This window comes from Dermacentor andersoni, chromosome 2, assembly GCF_023375885.2.
Source record: "Dermacentor andersoni chromosome 2, qqDerAnde1_hic_scaffold, whole genome shotgun sequence".
Classification (NCBI taxonomy): Eukaryota; Metazoa; Arthropoda; class Arachnida; order Ixodida; family Ixodidae; genus Dermacentor; species Dermacentor andersoni.
The window spans coordinates 136,256,544-136,271,089 of record NC_092815.1 but is presented as its reverse complement, the minus strand read 5'-3'; the positions used below and the strand labels follow the sequence as shown (position 1 = coordinate 136,271,089).

At 40.8% G+C, this 14,546-nt stretch overlaps 1 protein-coding gene across 2 annotated transcripts in view; it reads left to right on the top strand.

Moving 5' to 3' along the window:
- Positions 1-645: 645 nt before the first annotated feature.
- The window catches only part of LOC126540032 (mitogen-activated protein kinase kinase kinase 20-like), a 38,695-nt gene continuing 24,794 nt past the window's right edge, over positions 646-14,546 (top strand). Inside the window, exons 1-7 of one of the 2 annotated variants that reach the window (XM_050186833.3) lie at positions 646-1,452; positions 2,994-3,440; positions 7,986-8,073; positions 8,592-8,696; positions 8,865-8,930; positions 11,808-11,836; positions 13,561-13,644. In XM_050186833.3, the coding sequence (XP_050042790.1) occupies positions 3,006-3,440; positions 7,986-8,073; positions 8,592-8,696; positions 8,865-8,930; positions 11,808-11,836; positions 13,561-13,644 (807 nt within the window). In that variant the 5' untranslated portion in view covers positions 646-1,452; positions 2,994-3,005. The other variant, XM_055076217.1, reaches the window with a different exon arrangement.

Here is a 14,546-nt window from a genome sequence, read left to right as displayed (position 1 = left end):
GAGGGGACTTCAACGCCTTGCCTCGTCATTGCCTCTCAGGCCCACTGGACTGCCCAGTCTTGTGTTTGGAGGTAGGAGCTGCGCAGAACAGCAGCCCACTTAGACGCAAGAGCCTCTGGCTACTGCCATTTTAGCTGATATAACAGGACACTCCCACAACATGTGCGAGAGCGGCGCTCTAGTTGCCTGACACTCTGAACACACACGCACGCGCACACATATGCTGCCCCCTTTGATTTGTGCACTTTGCCGGGATGGGCTAGCTTCCATCAAATTAATGTTTAGTTTTGGAATCACATTAGCAAATATTGCGAAGTTATAAACTGTCTGTGCGAATATATATATATATATATTGTAAACCCTGATGAAGATCGGTCCACCGATCGAAACTGTCGAAATTAAATACTTGTTCTGTTTACCTTGTAGCACCACTCAAGTTCTACATATATATATATATATATATATATATATATATATATATATATATATATATATATATATATATGTGTGTGTGTGTGTGTGTGTGTGTGCGTGTGTGTGCTGTGTGTGTATACTGGATCATGGTCTCGATACCATATATACAGACATATTTACAATTAGATTAGAAACCATCAAAAACCAGCTGTGACAGATTATCTAATTCAAGTGGTAAGCTGAATTTGCCGGGGTGTTCGTTGAATAAAGCGATAACTTGAATAAATGGAAATTTAGGTTTTAGCAGCTAGGATAGTTTATTGCACTGATACACGCACACACACACATATAGTCAAGTTTCTCAGTTTTCCTGCACTTATATCTATCGAAGCTTTCTGTCAGCTGTCTTGGCTTGCGCAGCTGTAGGGGCAACCTCATCGCAAATCGCGACCGAAACGTGCAGCTAGGGATCTATCCGCGTGCAACGGTTCTAGGGACCGGGGATGGTCACACATGAACGCGAAATTCTTACGAGCGCCTTGCCGAACGGTGTCTGGCTTGAATGAAAGGTGGCTTTATTTTTTCACCAGCAGTTCATTTTAATCATTGTATAAATGAAAAGTTTCGCGGGTGAGGAAACGTAACCTCTTATGAAGAATTGCAAATTCGGCATGTATGCGTCTCCTCACCGGCGAGAGAAAGAGAAACAGCAGCTGTCTTGAACGTTGAAATTACTGACAGCTCCTCTCAGAGGCCACCCAGCTTTGTTTTTATGCTGCGTTCGACGAAGTTCGCGGCCCAGGAAAGCCGCGCGTTGTTCTAAATTTGGACGCCTCCTCTCATGGTTAGCTTGCCTGCTATCCGCCTGAACTGGAACAGCGAGGCACCCCGTGCGGCCAAACGAACAGATACAAGTCATGTGACCTTAAAAATCGTCTGCATTCATCTAGGCCTAAAATTCCTGCACAGTACGCAAGGCTCACGATATCAGTGTGTCACCTCACGATATTCTTTATGTAATTCCAACCGGGAACTTTGGTAAGGGAAACTAATTTATTTTACCCCGGTATTTATGTATAAGCTCCTTACGACGCTGTCGTGCCGCGGTGTAGTGCGCAAGTTCCAGAGGAGTACGTAGAATAGCGTAGCAACCGACCACGAAAACTGCGGATCTGAACGGCCTAACACGCACATAGTATTATTGCCGATAACTCTATGCGTTAATATTGGGTCTACAGCGTGATAACTTGTGGTGGTACTGAAAGCTTGAAAAAACTGCTGACCAGCTGTTTTCTGGGAGGGAGTCGGATTGCGACCGTCTGTGAAACAGGGTGTAATATCTTCTTATTCCGGACTCCTACAGCGTCGCAGGACCTCTAGCTTGCGTTCTTAGTAGAATATGCGTCATAACCTGAAATGATCGAGGCTCAAGTTTACCTGGTCACAAAGGGTTTCGGAAGCAGACGTCGCGCAGAACGTGTGAGCTCGAGCAGCCTTTCATTTACACAGAGGTGTATCCGCACAGAGGTGTATCCGCGCGGAAGCGGCAACGCGCGCCCTGCAAAACAGCTTTATGTACTGCTACTGTTACTGTCTCACGCTTCTCTAACTATGCCAAGACATTTATTTAACTTGGGCCAGTATTGTCTTATACTACATCAGCTATCTATATGTCAAACACTTTTGAGTGCTTTGGACCACGACTGCCCGATTGCCAAGGGATGGGAAGTGGTTATCATGATCAGGGCATGACATTTGTGGTCGCTTCCGTCCTTCGCGTGAGTGGCTGCTTCCCTGTCCATTGCTTCGAAGCGTTCCGTGCCGTTATATCATGACGCTCTTGCGTAATCAACGAGAAGTTGCATGCAGCGAGGCATTCGATGGAAGAGCAAATAGCGTCATGCTTGCCTTAGAACTTATTGCGTAGTTTTCAGAGTCATGCATTCTCAGATATAATTACTTGTAGTTTTAGGTAACGCGTCGCATAAAGATAACGCGCAAAGACGACAATTAACTTTTAGATCTTTGCTTCCACTACTATGCGCGAAGATGCATTCTTTACAAGATGACGTTATCGTTGGAGCAAATTCAGAGCTCCATATGAGAAGTGAAATTACTGTGTTCTACCACATCAGATGTCTTCAAGAAGTGCCTAAGAATATCAATAAAGCTGGCATAGATGACATGAGTGTTATAGTGCTTGATACAGTCGCAGATGATTTAAAGAAAACATCCCATTTATTTGGCGCAGCTAGTACTTTCAAGAGCCTATGTCTGGTATTGTAGTGGCAATAGTATCTATTTCATTAGGGCGCTGTGTCAATGTTTTGCATACGCAACATTCAACATGCTTTCAAAATGAGGCAAATGGCTGGAGACAGACAAAACATACTTAATGCTGAGAACTATATCTCAGGCTCTGTTTCACATGTGAAAACCAGCAGGCAGCAATGATGCACGACAAACGTATACTCCACAGTTCACAGAAATACATAAAAACTGTATACACTATGAAAGTGATCAAGACGGATCAAGACACAATATTTGGCTGTTCAGACTTAACTATGCATTTCTTACAGGCCTAATCCAGTATGGCTGCCGAGTCTGGAGGCAGCATCTCCTACCAGAATTCCAGCGACCTCCAGGAATGCTCCAGCAGAGTGGAGCAGCTAACCAACTCCACTAACATTGAATTGGCAAGCCTGGGCACGTTGGCGCCTTCGCAGGCTGAGAGCAGCAGCTTTGATTTGTCAACGAACCAGCAGACGTTGCCAACGAGTGAGGAGTTTGCTGAAGACGAGCGCTCGAACAATGACAGTGCATCGTGGCACAACGGTGACACTGATCTGATGACAGAGTGTGCAAGCTCCGAGTTCTCATGCCCTCCGTTTCTGGAAGTGGACTTCTCAGACCTACATTTTTATGAAAGGTGTGGAGGCGGTGCTTTCGGGAGTGTATATCGTGCTAAGTGGAAGTCTCAAAACCTGCAAGTGGCGGTGAAGAAGCTTTTGGTCCTTGAAAAGGAGGTGGGTTCCACAACTAACAATCCTTAAAAAAGAAGTTTCAAAAAGGAGAACACCAGTATTTGGGTTGTTTTTGTGCAGGGCATATTGAAGTTATTCTAGATTTTTTTGCCTGGGAATAGCTGGGAATCCAGTAGTTGGTGCTTACCAAAGTCAGTGGCACAGAAATGGACACTTATGTCACACTTGTGTTTGCTTGCTGTTGTTAGCTGGCCAGTGACATAATGTACTAAGATGTAGCGTGATGTACGCACTACATCTGACAAAATCACTTCTGTAAAGCTTCCAAGCATTGCTTAAGTTGTGAACGAGCATCAAAGGTGAACCAGGAATCAATTCACCTTGCATAATCTGACAAAGCAAAATACAGAGTAATGAAAGACTGACTGGACATGGAAGAAGCAAAGGATGTTGAAAGCTGTTTATGTCTTCTGATTCATTGCATTATGCTGTCAGACCAACATTTCTAGTGTTCGGTGTTGTTTAAGGGGACATCAAAAATAAACATTCAGTTAATATAGATTGTTTGGTCTGCTTTACTGTAAGGAGAGCCTTGCTAAGTCTGGAAGCACACAAAAACAAAAGATTGGTGGTGACACTCCACCATAGATCAGACCTATAAGTGGATACTCATTCATAATCGCTCGCCAATATAGTTTTGGGCCATATACTCACTCACGCTTACATGTACTCAGATTCATCAGCACATTTACGAGCACCCACTTATACTCAAACTCATGTCCGCTCGCACAAAACTGCACTTGCATTCACTTACACTTGCTGAAAGTCACTCGCATTCATACTCAAATCCACTCTAAGTCACTGTGTCATGGTTTCGGTGCGGGAACAAGGTCTACACCGAGAAATGACAAAAGCGGGTGGGTGTTAGATGCTCGGCATAGCAGCATGCAAACGGGTTGGAGTTACATGAACCAAGACAAAGTATATTCATCAGTCAGTTAGCTAAATGCTGGTTTCAAATCAGTGAGACGTATACACATGACAGTAGCAACATTATAATAAAAAAAAGGAAATTAACATATTATACATTTGAAGGATTAGCCATGAGCAGAGGGAATTAACACAGTGAAAGAGGGTTCAGAAAGAAATGGGCATACGATGACTGAGTCAGCTGTGTCAGTCCATTCGTCACGGGGATGCACAAAAAGTGACCCTTGAAGACGGTGGTTCTTTCAGGATAGAGAGGCCTTGTTAAGGGAATGTGCTGTCGACAGCTTAGGTTCCCAGGAGAAGCTTGGTGGCATTTTCCCCAGAGCAGAATGACCAGGCCTCCCTTTTAAGCTGTCGTGAGCTGCTCGGGTAAAGACTTTGGAGGGGACATGGAGACACTGGTGACCACCACACATGCACACAAATGCACAACCAACACAGCAAGGACATTTGCTACCTCCAAGTTGTGCACCACAGTCATGTTGAAGTCTGAAGAAAAAAAAAAATTACAAACAAACATAACATTCTTAAGGCTTTAGCTGTAGTTAGAGTGAACTTAAAGCGAGGAAAAAAAAAAAAACACCACCAAGACAATCGTCATGTATGCTCCCACACTCAGCACTGCTTTCGGTCACCCTGAAGGTGATAAAATGGTTTAAAAAAAAAATAACGTGTTTAAAACAACCTTAACACTTTGGCTGTGCTTTAGGTGACCTTTCCCCCCCTAAATTAAAGAATGAATCAAAACGAGCGACACATGCTTTCAGGCTCATGTACTGCAGTATTTGACATAAACAAATTAGACGTAAAATGAGTACCCGTTGCGGTGCATTATTCCATACGTATGCAAGGATACCACCATTTCTATGACTTACTCTCACTGAATTTTGTTGATATGTCATCTGGGGCTCATTCGTCTTCATAATCTCATTCAATCACATCTATTGTCACTCACTAACGCTCAATCCCACATCTGGGAAGTCAACGTGGTGTGTGTATGAATCAGTGTGCTCACTAGTGGGTGTGCCAACTTACATGTACCGTGCTTACACTCCTGCTGCCAGCTATGTGCAACATCATAGATTATGGCAGTGAATTCTCAGAGTTGCTTAATTGTCTATAAATGAAAAAATAATTAGGTTGTATTCCAAGGCAAACAAACATTCAACCTTGCAACTTTTATCGATATTTCCCTGAACAAAGAGGGCCTAAACATGTGCAAATAAATTGAGATGTGGCTCGTAAAATAAGCATAATTGACATCGCACCACAATTTGGGCAAGAAATTAAAAACTGGAAGTTTGACCTTCATTTTCTTTGCAATAGTCAAATCTTTTTCTGCCAGAAAAACATGAGCAAAGTTTTGAAAACTTACTCAGTGAAATCGTGGTTCTCTTTTCTGTCTTATCATACATTGAATAGTGCTTTAAGTTATTCTGAAGTTATTTTGGAAAGCTTATAGCATCCATCATTTTGCATAATTTTGCATGCAGGGTAAACTAGAGCACAATTTATTAGCTGTCAGATGAACTATCTTGCTTTGTGTGGCTGCTGCTGCATGAAAAATGAACTTGGGGATTGCAGTTGGGTGTGACTGGGCAGTGCCACAGCCAGGAATTTATTTTGGGTGGGGTAGGAGGGGGTGCTCGCACTTGACCAGAGGAGGAGAAGGATGGGACAGGCGGGTGTTGTTCTGTATGTTTTTATGCCAGGTGTCCTGGCACACAGAATTCTTTCTTTTTCTTTTTTTTGAGGGCGGGGGGGAGTAGCACGAGCTCGCAATGAATACTTCCCTTCCTCCTGAAGACACCCATGTGACCCTGCCAGAAATTAAAAAAAGAACTTAATTGTTATGCATTTGAGTGGCATAGACATCTAGCCTCCATAGCCACTTGGAAAAAACATGATCACAGCTTACACAGATGCCCCATAAAGCCCCATCGGTTGCAAAATTTATGTTTGATATTAGATTGCCTTGCAACAGAAGATATATCAAATTAAAAAAATGAAGTAAATAGAAAGCTTAATTTCAATATGACTGTTTTAAGGGATATGTAATAGGCACACTTTGAAGGATGACAGTAGAGGAAGAGGTAAATGTTGCTGCGAGTTCAGGCCATATGAGAATCCTTGTCATTAAATACCTGTGCATTGGTGAACGTGATAGTTCGTTCAGTGGCACACCAACAATGAGGCGGTGACAACGACCCCTCTCCCCTTCTTCTGTCATTGTCAGCTGACCCGGACTCCTGGCATTGTGCTGCTAAGCGCTAGGTCGTGGGTTCGATTCCCGGTTGTGGCAACCATATTTCTATGGGGGGAGAAATGCGAAAATGCTTTTGTACTGAGATTTATGTGCACATTAAAAGAACCACAGGTAGTCAAGATTATTGCAGAGTTCCCTTCTACGGCATGCTCATAATAACATTGTGATTTTGGCACATAGAACCCCAGAGCTTAAATTAATTTTAATCCTTCTTTATAAATTCTAGTTCTGTATCCATAAGCACTATTGATAATGTGAAACTTCCCCAGTTTTCTTGCCCTTACGTTTGGCACTGGCCCACTCTCAGCTCAAAGACCAGCTTGTATTTACCGAAAACTGCACATTGGAACCAGAGCACTGAAAATGAGATGGGGGACTCTCAGCGAAGCTCATAATGAGAATGAGACAGATGTCACTAATGCGGCAGTCAACGTGCAATATATAGGCAACCATTAACAATGTGACATTTGCTTTGGGAATGCTTAATGCTTGAAAGCATATGGCAAACAAAATGATACCATGTGCTCACCTCAGGAGATGTATGGCTTTGCTGGAGTCCTTGGCCTTTGCATGTGAGGCCAGCCTTTTATTAACTTTTCTCCCAACATATTGGCCTGAAGTGCTAACCTTATATAAATAACACTACTGATTCATCTCGTTTCATGTGAATTACAGACAAGAAGTGTTCGGCAGTGATGGCGGGGAGAAACTGTAGGAGAAAGGGGGAGGGAAGTTACAATTCCTAGAATTGTAACTTTGTAGAAAGCCCCCTCCCCCTCCTTTCCCTTGAAGGTTATCTTTTCAGGTTGAGCACGCTAAAAAGCACTTATATATGTAATTATATATATATATATATATATATATATATATATATATATATATATATATATATATATATATATATATATATAATTACACAGCATGTCCTCCAGTGCACATTGCTGTGTGCATTGCTTTCACGGTAGTCTATATAATTTTATACTGGTATGAAATGCATTCGTGAGAAAGCAAATTGATGGGTGTGTTCTCCTTTAGCCATTCACCATTACATGCAATTGTTGTGTAATTGATGCAGTTGCCTTGTTATAGGGCTAGCAAATATTTAGTGCTTATGCTGTCATCATATACAGCATCTTCAAGTAAGTTCATTATATACAGGTATGTTTGTTTTTTTCAGTGCACATTTTAACCTGGAGGGTAGCAATCTAATCAGTGTGATCTGCATTACCTTTTGAGAGGTGCCTTGCTAATACCAAATGCACCCATGTCGCTTGGTGGTAACTTCTGAGCTGTGCCAATGTCCCGACATGGGTATTTTGGCTTGTTTCCAGGCACAAGTTCTGAGTGTGCTAAGCCACAAGAACATCATAACATTTTATGGGGCTGCTACCAAGGCGCCGAATTTCTGTATTATCACAGGTGAGTGCTGTTTTGTCAGAATACCTAACAAGGTTTCATTGTGGGCTTATTCTGTTTATCTGTTACATTATTACACAGTTATGATATTCCATGTTACAACATGGAATATTTAAAAAAATATTTGATTGATTGATTGATTGATTGATTGATTGATTGATTGATTGATTGATTGATTGATTGATTGATTGATTGATTGATCAATAAATAAATTTTTTCACCTCAAAGCTGAACCTTGACTATTAGGGACACTACTGTGGGCACTCCGGATTACCTTTAACACCTAGTAGAACTGGTGAGGACTGCTTGCATTGGAAGTCATGGTTCTTTGACTAAAGTCAAGTTGTCAGGAAGCAGACATTTTGCATTCTGTCACAGTCAGAATGCAGCCAGTGCAGCTGAGAATTGAAGCTCTGTTCTTGCGCTTTGCTACAGGGTGCCAAGACGCCTGTGGTGGATCGTGAATGATACTAGCTGTGCATTCAAGTTTCTGACATCATTTGTCTATGTTGTGTTTGCAGAGTATGCAGAACATGGCTCCCTGTATGCTTTTCTGGCAATGCAAGAGAATGACTCCATGCTGAGCTTTGGTCAGATTCTTCTCTGGGGCATTCAGATTGCTGCTGGTAAGTGGCAAGGATATGTGGTAGACTTGCAAAAAAAAAAAATGCAATGACATCATTGTGATGTAGGACCTAAGGGTTTCGTTTTTGTTTGCTCCTTGTAGGCTACTTACTCTTTGTTGAATAGTCCTGTATCATAAGTTTTCAATTGCCATCTGTTGGCTGTTACAGGTATGCATTACCTGCATGAAGAAGCACCCATTAAAGTCATTCATAGAGACCTGAAATCTAAGAATGGTAAGCTTTTTCATTTTGCCCTTTTAGAGTGATAGCTCCCCCAAATTCATGCATGACATATCTCCAAGTTAATGCATAGGTGAAAGTGTTCACACTTGAGTGACATGACGAATCTGTTTGGCGAACTTGCACAGGCTGCTCGGCCCAAATTTTTTAGTGAAATATGAATTTTAGAGCGTATGGCTACAGCCAGGGGGAAGCCGAAGCGTCAATTATTAGTAGTATGGGACAGTAGTATGGTTTGAAGATGTACTGATATGTTGGTGCATGCATTGAAAAAGCAAATTTTTTTACAAGTCAACTTTTTGGAAGTTCAGATTTACATATTGTAGGACAAAGGCAGAATCACTGCTTTTATTCGGTGGCTTGTAGACGAAGCCCACGGAGGATGAGGTTGATCATGATGATAATATACCATGTGTTTTGTGTGGCTTTGGACTGTTGTACTTCAGTTTGAGCCTACCAATTATGGTTTTGCATTCTTACCTTGTGCTTTGCTTTCCTTATTCTGGCATCTAAACTCCATGTAAGGTTCTGTTATTACTCAGTTGGGCTTTCCTAATGGCAAGGAACTCTGGGGCCCTTGTGAGGAGACCTCTGATACCATTATGGCGGTCATCATTTGTGTTTGGAGCCCTGTTAAATGATTACATCAGCCACAGATGCCATGTGTGGAGCAACGGTAGCAAATGTATGCACAAGCAGTTCTTGTGCATTGCAAATGACTATGCTAATTTTTTAGTGAGATATTTTATCCTGTACACATTAAAACCATGAATTCTATATGTTCAACTTTCATGTTCATGCTTTCACCTACTCATCATTGCAGTAAATTCAGAAGTCAGCTAATTACCAAATGCAATAATGCACAGATAGACACTACATTTTGTTGGCTTACCACTTGCTCTCAGTACTCTCGTAATGTAATGTGCTTTTAATGTGTTAAAATTTGATGTGCTAAAGCTATGTGCATGCGAATATTTGAAATTTTGAATGCAAATATAGTAGCCTTTGCTATTCGATTTGTATTCGATTCAAGAATACACTATTTGATATCATCGAATATTCATTTCTCTTCGAATATAAAAAATAACAACACTTATTGGAATCTACAGGGAAAGATACATATGCAAGTACTGACTGTTCCAAATAATTCTGCCGCAAGGGAGCTGCGGTAGTTGCTGAGCAAATGCATGGAGTATCTGACTTTCACTCAATAATTTCCAGTCATTCATTAAGGATGCCCCATCGTTAGGCAGCTTCCAAATTTGTTTTCTTGATTTAGGCAAAGCAATTTATTGTTTGGACAATCTCACCATGTTTACTTCTCTTTAAAATGATGTGTGGTGCTGTAGTTTAACACTTTGTATATGGTGCCTATATTTTTTAAAGGTATGGTCCCCGCATAACCTTTATATTTCACTTTGTTTAGAATTGAGAAAATATTCAGTATTTGAGTCGACATTCAAATATCCTTTTTCTTGAATATTTGGTTTGATTTCGAGGTTTCGTGATTTGAACATTTCTAGCTGAAGCTATTGTACTGTCAAGCATTGTTTTAATCATACACACTTTTCAGTCTTTGCATTAAAACAACAGTTGAATTGACGAACAATACTACTTTCAGCCATCTTAGTTGTTCAAGCAGAAGTTTCTTTATTGAACTCCCTGACAATAAATACTGTTACTAGCAACCAGCAAGCAACAGAAAGGGTTACAGAGGCATTGCAGGGACATTATTTGAGTGCCAGTAACTCTACTCATACGAGGCACATCAAAAACATTTTATTGGGTAATGTATGCGAGGTGGTGCCCTTCAGTACCAGGCACAATTTTACAGCCATCTTGAAAACTGTTTTAGAGTTCCTTAATGTAAGCACTGCTCTTGCGACTAGTCTTGTGATGAATTGCTTATGGCTAATAGGCAGCTGAACATAGTAAGATGCAGAGGTTGTTGTGAATGAGATGTGATGTTGCATTTTTATTTATTTATATATAGTTACTGCATTCTTGTACAAGGTGGTAAATATATGAAACTAACAAACAATAAATATCACGAAGCTCATTGCTGTACGAAACAAATTACAGTTCCTCAAATACAAAGCAATAAGAAAGAACAGCAAGAATGCAAACTCACATGTAAGCAATGTCATGAATGGAGATGCATTTCAAAATGTGACAATGAGTCCTTTATTACTCTTTGGTCAGAAAGATTGTTTCACTCATTTATTGTTCTTGGGAAATAGGAATACATAAAGCAGATGTTGTGTGATGTTAACAGGCTAATTGCTAATAAGTGCCATTGTCTAGTAGCATAACTTGTTGCTAAAGGGAAGAGGGCCAATTTGTTGGCATTCTAGTGACCGTTCAATATTTGAAAGAAGAATTTAAAATGGGAAACACGATTTTGCTATTGGATGGAAGGTAATCCTATTTGTCTCAATAGCTCTGTTATAGATGTTAGACTGTAAGAATTTAAAATAAATTGGACAACTTGCTTTTGACCCTCTCTAGTTTCTCTGTTTAATTTCGTGTATGGATCCCACTATTACTGCATATTCTAAGGCTGGAACTGTCAGCGTGTTATATGCCAGAAGGAGCGCATCAGATGTTGAAAAATTTAACAAACGTCTTAAAAAGAACAACTTTGCATAGACAGTTAACAGTTATAGCGTCAACGTGCTTGGACCAAGAAAAGTGTTATGTATATTCCAGGGTACTTATAGTGATTTACTTTGCTAAGGAAATTGTTCTGAACAAAATGGTTAAACTGATGGAGACATTTCTTTGTACAATATGTTACTGTAAAATTGTAATCAATTTGAATAATATCACATCTTACCTAGTCACATTTCTTTTTCGTTTTTCACTCCACAGTTGTTATATCCTCAGACTACACGTGCAAGGTAAGGAGTCTCCTCTTCTGCATATGAAGTGTCATGCAGTCAGAGTGGTTTGCACAGGAACGAAGTACAGGGCAGTAGAGATAAATAGGCTGTTTTTTCAGCAAGACATTAGTATTTATGCTGGTGGACATCAGGAAATGTTTGATAATCACTGATTGATTATTTAAATAACTAAAGGGCACAATTTGTTTCTTAATTACTGTAGGAGACATGTTGAAGTAGCAGAATTAAAGCTAGTCAGCGTTCAAGACATATCCCCTTGTCGGGCATTCTGACGTGAGAACCAGTTTCAAGCTGTCAGTTCGCAAACTAGTGGCAGAAGGCAGCCATGTTACATTTGCTGTTTTTCCAAAAAGCATTCGTTACGCATTACAGAATGAAAGTATGTCCTACAGTGCACAAGGAATGCGTCCTCGAGAAATAATATGTGGAATGTCTTTATAAGACATTATAACATTGTTACCTAGTGGATTGTGCCACATACTCTGTTCTTCAAAAATAGTTTTGTGTGGCGAGTCCCCACTTTTCTGACCTGCAAGTCTTCCACTTGCTAGAAGTGCATGCCCTCTGCCAAAGTGTCTTTCTAAGCAGAGTTTGCTGAAAGAACTTCGTATTGCGATTATATCACATGTACTAAACAAAATAAGTTCAGACCTGCTGCTGGTATTTATTTTTATGGCTCAGCTGTCTTGCAGCTGAATATAAAAGGCAGCTGGTTAGATTCCCGGCCACAGCAGGTGCGTTGCAATGGAAGTGAAGTGGAAAAAAGCCTGCATATTTATGTTCAGGTGCACTCACATGCACACACAAAAAGAAAAGACGCCAACTTGTCAAGGTTAAAGGGACACTAAAGTGAAAAATTATTTCTTCTGCATCGGTAAATTGCCGTTCTACAACACCAAAAACACCACTCCTACAACGATAAGACGTTTGGTAAGCCAGAAAAAGCGCAAGAACGAAATACAGGTGGCGACGCCTACTTAGGTTCCCGCACCTAGGGGCTGTGACGTCTTCGATTTTAATGGCATCTTCCAAGGCCTACTAATTGTATGTAGCGGTACAGATTGGCTACGTCGTGTTCTAAAGGAACCAAATATCAAACATGGCAAGTTTCGGGAACCTTTATTCAGCCAACGAGGCCCAAATGCGAAAACAAATTTTGGAATCCCTGACGTCACGCTGACGTACCGGCGCTGGGGTTTCGGCGCAAAATTCAAATACTGATACTTGGACCTTCATTTTCTCATCGAATAATCAAACTATTTTTTTTGAAATGACTGCCTGCAGGGTCCTCAAACAGTGCTTCATTAGTCTAAACTGATTTATTGTTTCGCTTTAGTGTCCCTTTAATTCAATTTCCTCCACTAAGGTATCCTTCATGGTCCAGGTGGCAGCTTTAGAATGTCAAACACAATCAGTTAAAATAGGCTGAGTCCGAGAATGTTGGGTAATAAAGCAATGAAGTAAAAAAAAAAAATTATGTATTGATAGTACAATAAAATGCTGGAATTTGTAGGTCATCCAATAAAATGGATAAATAAATAACACAAACAAAATAAGAAACTGAGAAAATTGTGTTAAAATAACTTTACATTAAAACATTAATTTTTTCTGCTTGTTACCATTTCAAATGAGTGGTATTCGTCAGCTCTCCTTATGTTCGGAGCTTGAGCAAACTCTGAAGTTCAGAGACTGAAAGAGCCGTCTTGTTTTATTTTTATCAGATATGTGATTTTGGTGCTTCTCGTTTCCTGGGTGCTACAACGAGAATGTCACTGGCCGGAACGCTGCCTTGGATGGCCCCTGAGGTGAGTTCTTCGGGGCTGATTGTACCCCTTTTTTTGTGTGTATGTGTGTGCTTCTTGTTTCTGGTGCTGATGTTGTGGTATGAATATTTAAATATTAATCGGATTGTTGATGCCTAATAAGCATGTTAGTTGTGGGGATAACTGAAGAAAATGCACATAATAATTGGTGCATTAATGATCTATGGGGCCAAAACATTGAGGATGATAATGTAACTCCAAAGGAAGCTAAAGGCCATGCATTGAGTGATGGAATAAGAAATGATAAGCATAACAAGAGATCGAGAGACAGTAGTGTTGATTAGAGATGAAACATGGGTGGGTGATATTCTATTTCACACGATTAGGAAGACGTAGAAATGGTAACTTGCATAGTTAAACGAAGAGATAACCAATGAGTTACTAGAGAAAAGGATTGGGCACCAAAGGGAGGAAAGCATAGTTGAGAGTGGCAGGGGGTAGAAGAGTGGTGAGATTATAATTTGCATATCTATGTTGGGCTCGACCAACAAAAGAAGCCACTGGGGGAGGCCTTTGTCCTGCCTGCTTTGGACCTTAATATGGACTGATGGTGGTGGTAATGGTGATGATTGAACTTGAAGATCTTAAACTATGAGTCTGTGAACTGGCAGAAGTCACAATAGGTAAGTACCACTGCTATACAATCCAGTTTAGTACTCACAGTGATAACTGATCCTTTAAAGGTCCATTCACCAGGTCTGGGCATCACAAACAGACAAACGCAGCATGTAGGTCGCGCGGGGCCAATCGTGTCTGTAAGGTATCAAGCGCTGCATGGCGCGAGAACAGCTCAACCATCTGAACCCATCTCACAATGAATGCCGACGTAAATGCGATTAGCATTGAAGAAAACTAGTGACACACCGTACTGCTAAATCCTTCAA